The sequence below is a fragment of the Microcaecilia unicolor genome, chromosome 3 (genome assembly GCF_901765095.1).
Source record: "Microcaecilia unicolor chromosome 3, aMicUni1.1, whole genome shotgun sequence".
Taxonomy (NCBI): Eukaryota; Metazoa; Chordata; class Amphibia; order Gymnophiona; family Siphonopidae; genus Microcaecilia; species Microcaecilia unicolor.
Window position 1 is genome coordinate 495,343,068 of NC_044033.1, and position 17,185 is coordinate 495,360,252.

A 17,185-nucleotide genomic window follows, 5' to 3' on the forward strand; every position below is an offset into this window, starting at 1 on the left:
AGGTGGGCTTTCAGTCTAGATTTAAAGGTGGCCAAGGATGGGGCAAGATGTAGGGGCTCAGGAAGTTTATTCCAGGCGTAGGGTGCAGCGAGACAGAAGGCGCGAAGTCTGGAGTTGGCAGTAGTGGAGAAGGGAACAGATAAGAAGGATTTATCCATGAAGCGGAGTGCACGGGAAGGGGTGTAGGGAAGGACGAGTGTGGAGAGATACTGGGGAGCAGCAGAGTGAGTACATTTATAGGTTAGTAGAAGAAGTTTGAACAGGATGCGAAAACGGATAGGGAGCCAGTGAAGGGTCTTGAGGAGAGGGGTAGTATGAGTAAAGTGACCCTGGCGGAAGATGAGACGGGCAGCAGAGTTTTGAACCGACTGGAGAGGGGAGAGGTGACTAAGTGGGAGGCCAGCAAGAAGCAGATTGCAGTAGTCTAAACGAGAGGTGACAAGGGTGTGGATGAGGGTTTTGGTAGAGTGCTCGGAAAGAAAGGGGCGGATTTTACGGATGTTGTAAAGAAAGAAACGACAGGTCTTGGCAATCTGCTGGATATGAGCAGAGAAGGAAAGAGAAGAGTCAAAGATGACCCCAAGGTTTTGAGCTGAGGAGACAGGGAAAATGAGAGAGCCATCAACAGAAATAGAAAACGGGGGGAGCAGGGAGGTGGGTTTGGGGGGGAAAATGAGAAGCTCGGTTTTGGTCATATTTAATTTCAGGTGGCGTTGAGACATCCAGACAGCAATGTCAGACAAGCACGCTGAAACTTTGGTGTGGATGCAAGGTGAGATATCAGGGGTAGAAAGGTAGATTTGGGAGTCATCAGCATAGAGATGGTAGGAAAAGCCATGGGATGAGATTAATGAACCAAGGGAAGAAGTGTAGATAGAAAAGAGGAGGGGACCAAGAACAGAACCCTGAGGTACGCCGACAGGCAGAGGGATAGAAGTAGAAGAAGATCCACCAGAGTGAACACTAAAGGTGCGGAGGGAGAGGTAGGAGGAGAACCAGGAAAGGACAGAGCCCTGGAATCCAAGTGAGGAAAAAGAGGTGGAAAAAATACATGTGGCAAGAGAAGAGTGACAGCTATGGGGGGAAAAGAACAGGGGAGGAGCAGCAGAGTGTGTTACATCAGGGAAAAGATGCTGTGGTCCTGAAGAGGGAGAAAGTCCCATAGACACAAGGAAAGAAAAAGACGTGGTAGGGAAATGCAGGGAGAAGAGGAGAAAAGGGAGAAGAATATATGCAGGAAGGAGCAAAAGAGAGTGAAAGGGGGTCAGTGGGAAGTTAGTCCAGGAGATTAGCAGCCTGTCTATGCCCAAGATCGAGGGGTGAGAAACAGACTGTAGTGAAATGTAGTCTTATGGGGAGGACAGAAAGGAAGGGGTGGGATTCTGAATTTAGCTCACACCTTATTCAGGCAATCTATGTATTTTTCCTGTCTCAAAGTCTTACAATCTAAATTTGCACCTGAGGCAATGGAGGGTTACGTGACTTGCCCAAGGTCACAAGGAGCAACACTGGATTTGAACCTTGGATATCCTGGTTCTCAGTTCGCTGTTCTAGACTGCCCTCCAATGGCAAAAGGTAGCAAGTGGAAAAAAAATCATATTTTGAGAAAACCAGGGAAAACATATTTTGAACTGTAGTAATTAGTTTATACAGCCAGGTAACTTTCACAAAAAGGACCATCTACAGCATTTAGTTCAAGCAGGTTTACACGCATGTAAAGTGCTTGCTTTCCAAAGTGAGATAAGCAATTAACCCAATTAAAACAAAATAAAAAATTCAACTGCTTCCTTGTGCCACTGGAGGGCAGTAGACTCCTGCACTCCACTAATCAAGATTTTAACATCCCTGACTTAAATAAGGGTTTTGATGAACTAACGTATTGCAAACAGAGGCTATGTACTATTACACAAAGTAAACTTCTGGGGTGGTTGAAAGAAAGTAGCAACAAACCTCACTAGTAATGGTAGTGTAGTCCTCTGTTGCCAACATGGAATCAGCAGCTAAGAAGTTGAAAATAAGGTTTGTGATGTCTGTACAGACGGTCCTCAACATATGTCTGGCCAGGTGACTCTGGATGTCATCTAAAAAAAATCAATACATATTTCATGACATGAGCTGACACCACCTATTCCAGTTGAAAACATGATAATGTGACTAGGCCATGGGAACGTCTACCTGTAAAAAGCTTAGCTCCCTTTTCAAATAACCTGATGTTGGTATACTGGTTTGAAACCTCTTCCTGAAAGTCCTTCATGGTCTGTTTCCTGCTTGCTCCAGATGCTACTGAAGCTGAAGACATGAAGACGGAACGTACCACCTCCTGGTAACTTTTTGTCAGGGGCCTAAAGACGGAATAAGAATTTCATTTCAACTACAGAGCAAAGATTCATTGAAACAAGGAAGAAAAGCTACCACCTGGCACTTAGGAAAAAATCATTAACTAGTTTGAACTTCTGCAGCCGAATGACTGTACAGATGCTCAAGACAATAGCAATCTAACCAGGAATGTGAAACATGGTGAGGTTGTACTACATACTGGTTTCTACGTATGAAATATATAATACCTTGGTGAACGTTCCACTGAACTGAAATACTGATTTGCTTATGGCACATAAGGGATACATTTTCAACTGGTTAATCAGGACCTGTGTGTGTAAAATACAAAAGGTATGTACTCAACTAGGCTCTTTGGGTTCATGCATACTTACCATATAAAATCGAGGCATTCTGGTAGAATGTTAAAGATTTAAATGTGTAACTTGATTTTTCAAAATTCTAGGTGCCTAGACAGCAACTCTATACCCCATTTTGCAACGGGTAAAAGTTATGCTCACATATTTAGCCATAGAGTGATGACCTTCAAAGTCAACTTTTGCATTAGATTTCAGACTGAATTACTCATCCGCCCAAATCCAAGTTCAAGAATGAGCTGCAAGTTGTACATGTACCTAAGTTTAAACATCATTTTGGCTACTCATATGCTTTAAATTGCATGTGTAACTTTGCAGTTATGAACACTGCTGAAAATATATCCTTAAATATCCTTCCTACCTCAACTAGTGTCGCAATCAATGATTCAGTCTAATACAAGAAGATAAGAGTTAGGAGATTCATAGACCTTGCACAGCAAAGACAGAACATGTACTATATACATTGGTTTTACTAATAAACTCCTAGTGGTGCACAGACTTGAGGATTCAGATATTCTCATCTTTAATAGCTACAGATGTATTGCTTTACATCTCATCTAATATTTCACCATTCAGAGCAGCATGTGATAAAACATTTGGTTAATGTTCGCCAAGCCATTTGTATCACACTGTTCATGACATGCTCTTTACCACATCTGAAGTTTGAACATTGCTGCAGTTGCAAGACACTCAAGTCTCCGGAATGTACGTGCAATGGGTGTGCCATAAGCCAGCATCCTGCAAGCAGAGGATCCCAGGGGCATGTACTCATGAGATTTTCCGGAGAGAAACAGTACATGGTGCGCTTTTAACGTGGACAGTCAATAAATTTAAATTTAATACGATTTGCTAATTACCTTTCTAGCTGGACTGCCCAAAGCAATGGAGTGTCATAAAATCCATCATTAATGAATATACAAAGCACATCATAGCGAGAAATTAGAACACATATAACCAGGGACGGCGGAGGGGTAGAAGGAAGGAATTCAGCATCTTTTTCTACAGCTGGTGGCTTAAATGAGGTACCTAAATTTAGGAGACACAATGTTGACCTATGTTTAGGGGTGCCTTAACTTTGAATATAGGCCCCTAAATTAAGGTGCTTAGTGTCTGTTAAAAATCTGGCTGAAAGTATAAAAGCTTCCAGAAATTGCCTGAAAAATGCAAAGTCAACTGCAGCTCTTTGTTATTGCAGGAAATTACTAATGTGTTTATGGTAAGCAGAGCAATTTTTGCTCTCTAAAATATTTCTTTTGTTCCAGTAATTAATGTAGGACAGAATTGATTAAGTAGGTATCATGGCAGACCACGCCTGATGGTTAATTCGCATTAATTAAATAAGCCCACTAAGTCCCTCTCCCCTCACCTTATTAAATATTCTGCGAGTTCTGTAAGAAGCTCCTCTGGACAGTCCTGGATGTGTTTCCTTAGAACATCCTTAATCTCTTCTTGTGAAAGAAAGGGGATTTCTTGCTGTTTGTTTTTACCTGTAATGGCCAGAAACATTATAGCTCTAAGTTTAATGGCAGGCAATGACTTTTTAAAGCCCACAGAGGTTTTCAGATTCTGAGAAGAAACGGTGTAGTTGGTAAACAGTAATCTTGTGGTTTTACTTTAACATACCCAGACAATATTACAGCACTAAGGACATTTACCACACATGCACACCGGGGAAGCCATTCCAGTACACCTGCTCTTTTGTTCTGCAGCAACACAGTACAAAGAGGTAAACTACAGTTAGAAGGACGTTAATATAGTATATTCTCTGCTCTTCCCAATATATGTGTATACACATACACACATTTTCATACAAACATGCTTTGGTGGGTGAAGGCTGGAGTGGAAGGGGTGCGTGGTCTGTGGTGGGTGAGGGTAAGCCTATTTGAACAGATTGTTTTTTTTAATGATTTTCTGCGTTTTAGATGGTCGTGGATTGTTTTCACAGCTTTTGGCAGTGCATTCCATAGCTGAGTACTTATATAGGAGAAGCTAGATGCATAGGTTGTTTTGTATTTGAGTCCTTTGCAATTTGGGTAGTGGAGATTTAGGTATGTTCGTGATGATCCGGTTCTGTTTCTGGTTGGTAGATCTATGAGGTCTAACATGTATCCTGGGACTACACCATAGATGATTTTGCGGACCAGGGTACAGATTTTGAAGGTGATACATTCTTTGATTGGGAGTCAGTGCAGTTTTTCTCTGAGGGGTTTAGCACTTTCGAATCATGTTTTACCAAATATTAGCCTGGCTGCAGTGTTTTGGGCAGTTTGGAGTTTCTTTGTGAGTTGTTCTTTACATCCCGCGTAAATTCCGTTGCAGTAGTCTGCGTGGCTTAGGACCATAGATTGTATTTTCCAGGAGCAGGGAAATACCTACTGTACATCACCTCAATAGGCTTCAGGCTTACAGGTGTCAAATATTTAGGTACAGTACACATAAGCACCTCCACGCTGGGAAAAGACCAAAAGTCCATCAAGCCCAGCACTCTGTCTCCGACAGCGGCCAATCCAGGCCCCAAGAACCTGGCAAAAACCCCAAATTTAGTAACATATATGTCTGTTTCTGGAGGGCTCACAATTTAAAGGAAAAAAAAATAAAAAAAGCTGAAGTGGGAATTGAACCTGGATCCACTGGTTTACAGTCCACTGAACAGACCACTAAGTTAATGCTCAAATGTGCTTTCTGCTTTGTTCAGAACCGCTATAATACCTGACATGCTGTCATAAAGCCAGGTATTCCTTTCCAGTTTCACTTTCAGGGGAGAGGGAAGGGGCAGCAACTGCTAGGGGGATTCATGAGGGTCCATGCTTTAATCACTCCAGTAGTCAGCTGCTCCATCAGAGCAGTTTTTTTTTTTACTTTCAAGTTTTTATTAGTGTTAATTGAATAGACGGTACAACAAAGAAATCCACAACAAACATGCAAATAGACAACACCCCCAAAGCCCCCCTACTCCAATATACCAAAGAATAAACCACATATGGCGCCCAGCAGTGGTTCTTCAGTGAGCGCCAATCCCTATTAGAAAGCCCCCCCCCCCCCCCCCCCCCCGAAAGCACAAATCCAGTGTCTCAAATATTGGAAAGCAGAAGAGACAGGTCAGTCTATTGCTCCAAGTTCTGAACCACACAGAGGCGAATTGCCCTATCATTATATGTGGGACCAGTGGGTTCCTTCCATATTGCAGCTATTTCACATTTCGCTGTTGCCAAACAAATCCTTTTAACTTCAATTTGCCATTTGCGACCCCTTGCATTTCCAAGGCCCAACAATCTACAGACTACTGCAATCTGCTTCTTGCTGGCCTCCCACTTAGTCACCTCTCCCCTCTCCAGTCGGTTCAAAACTCTGCTGCCCGTCTCATCTTCCGCCGGGGTCGCTTTACTCATACTACCCCTTCTCCTCAAGACCCTTCACTGGCTCCCTATCCGTTTTCGCATCCTGTTCAAACTTCTTCTACTAACCTATAAATGTACTCACTCTGCTGCTCCCCAGTATCTCTCCACACTCGTCCTTCCCTACACCCCTTCCCGTGCACTCCGCTCCATGGATAAATCCTTCTTATCTGTTCCCTTCTCCACTACTGTCAACTCCAGACTTCGCGCCTTCTGTCTCGCTGCACCCTACGCCTGGAATAAACTTCCTGAGCCCCTACGTCTTGCCCCATCCTTGGCCTCCTTTAAATCTAGACTGAAAGCCCACCTCTTTAACATTGCTTTTGACTCGTAACCACTCGCCTCCACCTACCCTCCTCTCTTCCTTCCCGTTCACATTAATTGATTTGATTACCTTATTTATTTTTTGTCTATTAGATTGTAAGCTCTTTGAGCAGGGACTGTCTTTCTTCTATGTTTGTGCAGCGCTGCGTATGCCTTGTAGCGCTATAGAAATGCTAAATAGTAGTAGTAGTAGTACAAACAAACAAAACCAGTCTGACATCTCTAGCAAACTTCAGTAGCCGTATCTGGAAACATCGCTTTCAATTTATCTGGTGTATAATATCAATGTGCAACTATTTTGTAAGCGTTTTCGTAAATCAACACACATATTGAAGCTTTTTTAACTTCACTGAACATCCTTCTCCATGTACTCAGTAAGCTCTTTACCCAAATCCCTTTCTCAATTTAACATAAATTTGTACTTCTGAAACTCCCTCCCAGTGAGGGACCTATATAAAATCAAAATAGGGCTTTTAGTTTACCCAAAATCACCCATAAATTTGCAAGATGTTCTTTATCTTTATGGTTCACCTGCAACAAATTTTGAGAAATAATGAAGTGCTCATTGCAGTTCCTTGTGACTCTGGGCAAGTCACTTAACCCTCCCTTGCTCCAGGTACAAAATAAGCATCTGTATAAAATATGTAAATTGCTTTGAATATAGTTGCAAAAACCACAGAAAGGCGGTACATCAAGTCTCATTCCCTTAGCCTGCAAATAGGAGAAAAATCTCTTGAAGGCAGGTGATACATCTCTTTTAAATCTTTTAAAATTAATGGATGACTTTCCCCCACACCCAAAAATTGTCAAAAACGTACCAATCTCTCGTATTTCCACATTGAGAAAATTCTGCTTCCCCTCCCCACCTCAAACACTGGCTCAGACTTTCATCCAGATCCCAAGTGCCTCGTAAAAGGGATGATAACTCGAGTTCGAAGAAGCTGCCTTCATAAGCAAATGCTTCAATGGAAAATCTGGGAAATGGGCTTGTTCCAAAACTACTCCCGCTTGATGTGGGTAATTTGTCACTCTAATAGTTGACATACCTGCGCAGCCCAATAATACTACACTACGTTGGGGACTGCTCTCCACCCCCCTCAGTTCCACCCTCTGCTGCATAAGTTGTTTAGTGAGCTTAGGCTGCTTTCCCCTCCAAATATATGTATTAACATCTCTTTGTAACTGACCGAATTCAGCAGGGGGAATCGTTATTGGCAAGGTTTGAAATAGAAACAATAACCTGGGCAAGATTTTATTTATTTATTTAGCGCATTCGATATGCTGCTGAGGCCTTCACATAGGCATACAGCAGTTAACAAGTACAATTTTGTATACAGGTACTAGTATTGTCCGTAATGGGCTCATAATCTAGGTATATATTGTACCTGGGGAAATGGAGAGCTAAGTGACTTGCCCAGGGTCACACAGAGCAGCAGAGGGAACTGAACCTGGTTCCCCACGATCTCAAACCACTGACAACCATTAGGCAGCAACAAGAATCAAACCCAGTTCCCCAAGTCCGCAACCCATTTTACTATCAGGCCACTCCTCTCATTTTGATATAACAGCAATGTGACCCCACCAAGAAAGCCACAAGCCCTTCCATTTACCCAGGTCCACCCTAATCTATTGCAAAATCCTGCCATAATCTCTCTATATAAAAAGCAACACCAACGTTCTATGAAGCCTCCAGCCGGAAGTGTGAAGGGGGCGAGATATCCGGTTTCCCTATGAGTGTCTGCCCCGCCCTCTCTGTAACACAGTCAGTGAAGGAAAACAGCAGAGCACGAAATCAAATCGCTGGCTCTGTAACAGTGAAGGACTCAGAGGGGGGAGGGGAGAGAGGCCAGAGGGCACGGACACACACACTCCCACATGCACACAAAAGAAAACATTGCTAGCCCCCGTTTCATTTGCATCAGAAACGGGGCTTTTTTACTAGTTTCTGTAATATAAGCAAGATAACTGTCTCAGGATATGTAACCCTAAATAATAGATCCTCCCATTAGCTCATTTGAAAGGAAAGGATAATTGAAAATAACTCTTCCTCTGTCCCTTCAGTAGTTAAACCCAATAATTCTGATTCACTTTGAAACCAGCAAAATGGCCATAATCCTATAATTCCCCAAAGATAATAGGTAGCATCAGCTGTGGGGAGGCGACAAAGACCAGCAGCAAGGAGCTCCAGCTTATGACTGCCCTCCCATCTGATACCCCTTAACATGGGATAGATTGTATTCCACTGATAGATCCAGCATTGTTCCTTCCTCAAAAGTAAAAAAAAAAAAAAAGTTTACTCTGCCCCCACCACCCCAAACTACATATTTCAAATCAGAAATTAAATGTTGTGTCTCTCGCCAATGCTGAACCAGTAGAGCCTTCTCTTTACTTAAACAGGCACTACTCAAATGTTCAGCTATTGGTGCTTAACTTTTCTTCTCATTTGACCAATATAAAGCCTACCACTTTAACCAATATAAAACAAACTAAAAGGGCACTGAATCAAGTAAATCATTTGTTCAGTCTCACAGGTAGTGCATTTTTCAACCGATACTGTTAACCTGATTGCAGATGGTAGATTGTATTTGTCTCCTATACATGCACAATGGCTACACTTCACATGGCCAGAAATACCAGCACCTTATCTCCAAAGAGATTCCCTCCATGGCCTCATTTTTCCTGAACGTCATATTTTAGGTCTGAAGTCCAGAGTCAGGCGGGCCCTCTGGGCATCAATACCCATTGCGGAACTCTTGCTGTCAAATCAAGAATATCTAAGTTGCATGGATCTTGTATTTTCCACACTCCTTCCCTTTGGTTACTAGAGAGCGGAGTTTTTTTTGGCCTTCTCCCTAGGAAGAATGCCAGCAAACTCTGCCATATTGTGCATGTCATACAAGCACATGCTCATAAAGTGCTGGTAGGATGGTATGCAGTATGTTAGCACAGAATTCTGAAAACAATTTCTTACAAAAGACAACAATGTCTGAGCTTCCCTCCCAGGGGGTACTGAGAAGCAAGCCTTAGAACTTCTTGCTCTTTTGAGAGCAGATTCGACCACCATGGAATGGTGAAAAACATCTGGGAGCCTTCTGATTCTGTACACAGTCAATGTTCTTATTAATAGCAGGTACAGATAGGGTGCACACCTTCAGCACTGTCACAGTTTTCTGGGCAGGGTCAAGTAATTAGAGGATATCCAATATTTCTGCCCTGGGCTCCTCCTCTATCTCTTATAAAATTAATGAATGAGAACTCCTCTGGTCTGGATTTTCTTCTCTTCGGGGGAGGGGGGGTCTAATGGTAAGCCCTCTGCAGAGAAAACCTCTGGCTCACCTCAAATTCAGACACAGAAACACACTTTAAAGGAGAAGTCTGAGTCTGTCTGTCTCGACCTACTGACCTCAAGTTTAGTCCTTGGGCGTGGGTGTCGAGATACTGTGGATTTCAGATACACTAGTGAAATCTCCTTCCCTGATGGCTTGGAGATTGTCAGAAACACTGGTGTTGGATTCCAAAAGCCTTTGAAGTCTTGCTGTTGATGTTTCACCCGCAGGCAGTGCATAGGTCTTTGATGATTGATTGGATAACCTCCTGTCTCTACACTGTGAATGTTGAAGCTGCAGCATTGCATTGAGCAAAGAAGCAATCCACCTATCCTCAGATGACTTCATCAGTTACTCTTCAAAGGCTTCTTAAGTGGCCAATAAAGTTGCTGTTTTCAAATTTTTGATGTCATTGATGACGTTTTAGTTAAATATCAGTGTCATGTTGGTAATATGTCATGCTGCCAGGCAGAAAATGTGTGTTTGGTCTGATGCATTTAAGTAAGTCTGTATATACTGCCTTCAGATGCTCTCTTTTTTGTTTTTACACTGATTTTTTTCATGCAGATTAAAAGTTTGAAAATTCCCCTGAAGAAGCCTGCTATTGGTGAAACGGGTCCCTGTTGGGATCTCTCATGAAACCAAGTTAAGCTAAGCGCTTCTTTTTTTTTTGCTGTGTGATATGGAAATGGGACTTGATATACCGCCTTTCTGAGGTTTTTGCAACTACATTCAAAGCGGTTTACATATTTTCAGGTATTTATTTTATACCAGGGGAAATAGAGGGTTAAATGACTTGCCCAGAGTCACAAGGAGCTGCAGTGGGAATTGAACTCAGTTCCCCAGTATCAAAGTCCACTGCACTAACCACTAGGCTACTCCTCAACTCATTCCACCAATAAGAGCCAACCTCATCAGTGATGTCACAATGGCTTGATTTCCCGATACTTGGCTCACTTCTGATATTGTGATGTCATAAGGGAAGGGGGAAGGGAAATGGGACTTGATATACCGCCTTTCTTAGGTTTCTGCAACTACATTCAAAGCGGTTTACATACAGTGGGGGAAATAAGTATTTGATCCCTTGCTGATTTTGTAAGTTTGCCCACTGACAAAGACATGAGCAGCCCATAATTGAAGGGTAGGTTATTGGTAACAGTGAGAGATAGCACATCACAAATTAAATCCGGAAAATCACATTGTGGAAAGTATATGAATTTATTTGCATTCTGCAGAGGGAAATAAGTATTTAATCCCTCTGGCAAACAAGACCTAATACTTGGTGGCAAAACCCTTGTTGGCAAGCACAGCGGTCAGACGTCTTCTGTAGTTGATGATGAGGTTTGCACACATGTCAGGAGGAATTTTGGTCCACTCCTCTTTGCAGATCATCTCTAAATCATTAAGAGTTCTGGGCTGTCGCTTGGCAACTCGCAGCTTCAGCTCCCTCCATAAGTTTTCAATGGGATTAAGGTCTGGTGACTGGCTAGGCCACTCCATGACCCTAATGTGCTTCTTCCTGAGCCACTCCTTTGTTGCCTTGGCTGTATGTTTTGGGTCATTGTCGTGCTGGAAGACCCAGCCACGACCCATTTTTAAGGCCCTGGCGGAGGGAAGGAGGTTGTCACTCAGAATTGTACGGTACATGGCCCCATCCATTCTCCCATTGATGCGGTGAAGTAGTCCTGTGCCCTTAGCAGAGAAACACCCCCAAAACATAACATTTCCACCTCCATGCTTGACAGTGGGGACGGTGTTCTTTGGGTCATAGGCAGCATTTCTCTTCCTCCAAACACGGCGAGTTGAGTTCATGCCAAAGAGCTCAATTTTTGTCTCATCTGACCACAGCACCTTCTCCCAATCACTCTCGGCATCATCCAGGTGTTCACTGGCAAACTTCAGACGGGCCGTCACATGTGCCTTCCGGAGCAGGGGGACCTTGCGGGCACTGCAGGATTGCAATCCGTTATGTCGTAATGTGTTACCAATGGTTTTCGTGGTGACAGTGGTCCCAGCTGCCTTGAGATCATTGACAAGTTCCCCCCTTGTAGTTGTAGGCTGATTTCTAACCTTCCTCATGATCAAGGATACCCCACGAGGTGAGATTTTGCGTGGAGCCCCAGATCTTTGTCGATTGACAGTCATTTTGTACTTCTTCCATTTTCTTACTATGGCACCAACAGTTGTCTCCTTCTCGCCCAGCGTCTTACTGATGGTTTTGTAGCCCATTCCAGCCTTGTGCAGGTGTATGATCTTGTCCCTGACATCCTTAGACAGCTCCTTGCTCTTGGCCATTTTGTAGAGGTTAGAGTCTGACTGATTCACTGAGTCTGTGGACAGGTGTCTTTCATACAGGTGACCATTGCCGACAGCTGTCTGTCATGCAGGTAACGAGTTGATTTGGAGCATCTACCTGGTCTGTAGGGGCCAGATCTCTTACTGGTTGGTGGGGGATCAAATACTTATTTCCCTCTGCAGAATGCAAATAAATTCATATACTTTCCACAATGTGATTTTCCGGATTTAATTTGTGATGTGCTATCTCTCACTGTTACCAATAACCTACCCTTCAATTATGGGCTGCTCATGTCTTTGTCAGTGGGCAAACTTACAAAATCAGCAAGGGATCAAATACTTATTTCCCCCACTGTATATTCAGGTACTTATTTTGTAGCAGGGGCAATGGAGGGTTAAGTGACTTGCCCAGAGTCACAAGGAGCTGCAGTGGGAATTGAACTCAGTTCCCCAGGATCAAAGTCCACTGCACTAACCACTAGGCTACTCCTCCATAAGTTTTAGAGGCAGAATTGACACAAAATATGTATTTTGAGTAAAGCAATGAAGTGGCACTGAATAGAAAAGCAAAATCAATTGGAGGTTTTTGGCTGATGATTGGTCCGAGTTATAAGGTGCTGTGGTTCTTTGAAAATTATATCAAGTGGGTCATGTCCAGTGTGACCTTATCCCACAGTGATAACCTTTGACTGCTAAGGCCTTTTTTCCTCTGTTTTATATATATATATATATACTAGTAAAAAAGCCCCGTTTCTGATGCAAATGAAACGGGGGCTAGCAAAGGTTTTCTTCTGTGTGCATGTGGGAGTGTGTGTGTCCCTGCCCTCTCTCCCTTCCCCTGTGCTCTCTGTCCCCTCCCCCCTCAGAGTCGAGTCCTTCAGCGTTAAGTTTCCTGCTGTGTTTGTGTTACAGAGATAGTGAGGGCTTCTGCCCTCTCTCCCCTCCCCCCTCTGAGTCCTTCACTGTTACAGAGAGAGCGATTTGATTTCGTGCTTTGCTGTGTTTTCCTTCACTGTTTGTGTTACAGAGAGAGCGAGGGCGGGGCAGACACTCATAGGGAAACCGGATATCTCTCCCCCTTCACACTTCTGGCTGGAGGCTTCATAGAGTAAAAACTGGTTGAATGGGAAGTCCGACATACATGGGGAAAATGTACATCTGACTGGCTCAGCGGAAAATGAAAGACTAAAGCGATCCTGTGTAGCAACAGGGTCCATGACGTAACCCATATTGTGAGGACTTCATATCCCACTTGTCCTCAGAGAACTTGTGCTCAGAAGCACTGGCTGTAAAAACATTGCCATGAAGCACGCAGCTTCTCACATAACCAAAGGTATTTAAATGAACAGAGAAGCAGGCCAACCTTGTAACTCAAAACTGCAGAACTGTGATGCAGGATTTATTCATCCAATGGGGCAAGAACAACTCAGGTAAATCTCAGAAGTGAAGAGTTCAAGTTCGAGTGAGTTGCACCAACACCTAAAGACCGAGCCAGTGAGGGATTTTCTGGTGTCTAAGATGGAGGAAAATGCAGCATTTTGGATTAAATAGTGGGTGGGTGGGTGTTTGTGTGTGTGGGGGTGTTATAAACTTTTAGGGAGCCATTAACTAACAGTTCACACTAATACTGTTAACGTACATTTTATAAACTTACACATTAATAGCATTAGCACAGGCTGTTAGTAATTGATCCACTTAAAATATTAAAGAATTTCAAAAGAGGCCGACAGCAACTTAGAACTCAATAAAGCCTCTTTTCTATTTAATACAGACTCTGACAGACCTAAAATTCATTTTTCTGAAAGAGAAGAATGTTTGGTATCTACCACTTAAGCAATTCTCAGTGTATGTATGAGTTTGTTTCTGAAAGGTGACTGCTGCAGTAGCATTTGGTTTGTGGCAATCTTATAACATAACTGAGTTTTGACAAACTTTCAACAACGGCAGGGAAATGCGTGCATATATACCACATACCGACTGAAGGTTTGAGCCCAGAGACTAATCATTTCAGCGTGCCTGATTATAACACAGACAATATAGGTCTGCTGAAAAGTGTAGGCTGGATGGGAAAGGTATTTACAACAGAAATATTCCTGCTCTTTACCACCTACAGGCAGATGATCATAAGTCCCGCGCTGTTCCAAACAGAGCTCTAAAATAGCGCTGGAACAGCACGGGGCGCTATCATACCTATGATCAGAGATAATGCATGCAAATTTAAGCAGCGCAATTATCTCTGCTCATGGGGTAGAAGTGCGGGAGGATTGTGCTGATGTGGGAGAATTGTGCCTGAGCATGAGATCAGCACAATCCTCCCGCACTTGTTTGACAGGTCTGGGCTGGAGACCAATGAAAAGAGAAGGACGCCCATCTTTAAATCGGAAGATGAACGTCCTCAACTGCCCTGTTGCAGGGACGTCCAAATTTCAAGGGGGTGTCAGAGGTATAGCGAGGGGGCAGTTGAGGACGTCCAAAATGTGGACGTTTCTGTGATGGGGCAGTTGAGGACGTCCAAATTTTGGACGTTTCTGCAATGGGCAGTTAAGGATGTCCAAAATTGGATGTGTCTATGAGAAAGATGTCTTTCTCATAGAAACATAACATTTTGGACGTCCTTAACTGCCCATTGCAGAAACATCCAAAATTTGGACGTCCTCAGCTGCCCCGTCACAGAAATGTCCAAATTTTGGACGTCCTCAACTGCCCTCGCTGGCAGGTTTCCTGTAGGGGGGAATGGGGACCTGCCAGCATGCAAATGCATTCTGGACAGGACTCACCATTCCTCCCCAATGATCTGCAAACCTTAACACCAGCTTGGAGCTGGCGTACAGTTTGTCGCGGCCAGCGACCCAATCTTTGGCGCGCTGGTCGCTGATCATTGGGGATGAATGTGTTAAGCGCTGATTAGCATGCATTTGCATGCTACTTGCGCTAAGAGCCCTCGAGCGTGTTGTTTCACGCGCTCGAGGGCTCTGATCATGGGGCGGTAGCAAACACTGGCGCTAGTATGGCGCTAACAGCCTCAAGCGCCGGCATTTGTTTTTGATCATCTGCCTGCTAGAGAGGCAGGCAGATCTGAGCCAGCTTGCTTAGCTTCCAGCCACTAGGTAAGTCAGACAGTCCCCAAAACTGAAATATTAATAAGTGCAAAAAAGCCATAATCATCTAAGCTGAGCTAGCCTAAATAATACATCATCTAATCCATTTTAAGCATACAATCTATAAAGGCTGAAAGGCAGATTTATCAGATTACGAAGAAGGAAGGCACAACAAATAAAAGTTACAAACTTGTGACAGCTGCCTGAGCCTCATCTTCACTGTCGTCATCTTTTCTTCCTTTTTTCTTGTTTTTTTTAATCTTGATCTCTCTGGCATTTCCACAACCACCTCCTCTCATGCTTCCACTGCCCTCTGGAGGAAACAATTTTGAAATTAGCACACAACTGTAAGACAAATATAGCTGATATAAATGTTCAATTGTTTAGTTTTACTCATTTGTGTTTGGATACGATAGAGGTCTACAAAATCCTGAGTGGTGTAGAATAGGTAAAAGTGAATCAATTTTTTACTATTTCAAAAAATACAAAGACTAGGGGACACTCATAACTAATAGGAGGAAATATTTTTTCACCCAACAAATAGTTAAGCTCTGGAACTCATTGCCAGAGGATGTGGTTATAGTGATTAGAATATCCGGGTTGAAAAAAAGGTTTGCATAAGTTCCTGGAGTAAAAGTCTATAGTCTGCTATTGAGATAGACATGGGGGAAGTCATTGCTTGCCCTGGGATCTGTAATATAGAATCTTGCTACTATTTGGGTTTCTGAATCAGCACAGAAAATAGGGAGAAATATAAAAAGTGTAAGAGATCCATTTAACAACAAATTTATAGTCTACTAGTAAAAAAGCCCGTTTCGGTGAGAAATGAAACGGGCGCTTTCTATTTGTTTACATAATACGTTGCCACCTGGTTGACTGTTTGAACCAGGATGACGTTTTGGATAAATTAAAGCTTTTAGAGCGTTCCAAATAGCTCTTAGTTCTAAGAAGTTTATCTGATGATTTTCCTGAACAGCCCGTAGAGCCTGGGTGTGAACCCTACTGAGATGTGCTCCCCCACTCAGTTTGGATGCATTTGTCATCAAGAGCTTCCTGAGCTGGAGGAATTTGGAAGTGGATTCTTTTTACCAGATTGGTAGATAGAGGAGGGCTAGTGACAGACGTCCCAGAGATTTAGACTGAGTCCACTGAACTTGCCTTAAATGAAGGTGACATGTGCTGTTTAAGCCATGTGGCCTAGTATCCTCAACATTTAACAAAATTATTTTTGCTGACTCTCCTGAATTTCCTCCACAGTGGAAATTAAATTGGTTATCCTATAGGGGTATAAGCCTCTGCCACAGCATAACTAGAATATTGTAGAATTTGATTATACCAGACCTGTGGTACAGGCACAAACAGATCAAATAATACACAGTGCTCTATGCTACATTTAAACTTGCCTAGGCATGCCTTTCTTAAGAAAGGAACTTGTGACCCTGTTAGAATTGTGACATGGCAATCTGACTGATGCAAGAAAGAAGGAATGTGGGCAATGTGATAAGAACCCTTGGAGGCATATTTTCAAAGCACTTTGGGAGGCTAAGTTCCATATGTTTCTATGGAACTTTGGGAGGCTAACTGCTTTGAAAATAAGCCTCTTAGTCATATAGACCCCATCCTTCCTGGAACCCATAATTTGGGAAAAATCCTCCAGAGTGACATCGAAAGACATCAAAAGGCATTTCTATGGTTTGTCAAGTCACAACACAAGGGCACGATGTTATTAAATCAGAGACACTGCTGATATCAAAATGATATAAAAGGGCATCCTGTTAATGTCATCAACCTACTTCTTCACCTTGTCTGGTCATCGTTGGAACACTTCACAGCTACAGACTGCCAACAACAGTTGAAGGTCAAGTGTGGACACTGCCTGTGACAAGGCAAAAGCTAGCTGTTCCAGTCGTCCTTGAGAAGGAACAGACTTACATTACCTACTCAGGTGGTATGTCAAGGTGTATAATCATTTTCCTATCAGGGTACACAGGCCACAGGGAATGTGTGTTTATTCCAACTGATACTTGACTAGTGCTCATTCTAGCACTTAAATAACT

At 43.0% G+C, this 17,185-nt stretch overlaps 1 protein-coding gene across 1 annotated transcript in view; it reads right to left on the reverse strand.

Annotated features, from left to right (window-relative positions):
* The window catches only part of UFL1 (UFM1 specific ligase 1), a 145,275-nt gene that overhangs the window by 19,921 nt on the left and 108,169 nt on the right, over positions 1-17,185 (reverse strand). Inside the window, exons 12-15 of the mRNA XM_030199083.1 lie at positions 15,319-15,441; positions 4,057-4,177; positions 2,176-2,342; positions 1,951-2,081 (exon numbers count right to left, since the gene is read on the reverse strand). Coding sequence (XP_030054943.1) covers positions 1,951-2,081; positions 2,176-2,342; positions 4,057-4,177; positions 15,319-15,441 — 542 coding nt within the window. The remainder of the gene's footprint in view (positions 1-1,950; positions 2,082-2,175; positions 2,343-4,056; positions 4,178-15,318; positions 15,442-17,185) is intronic.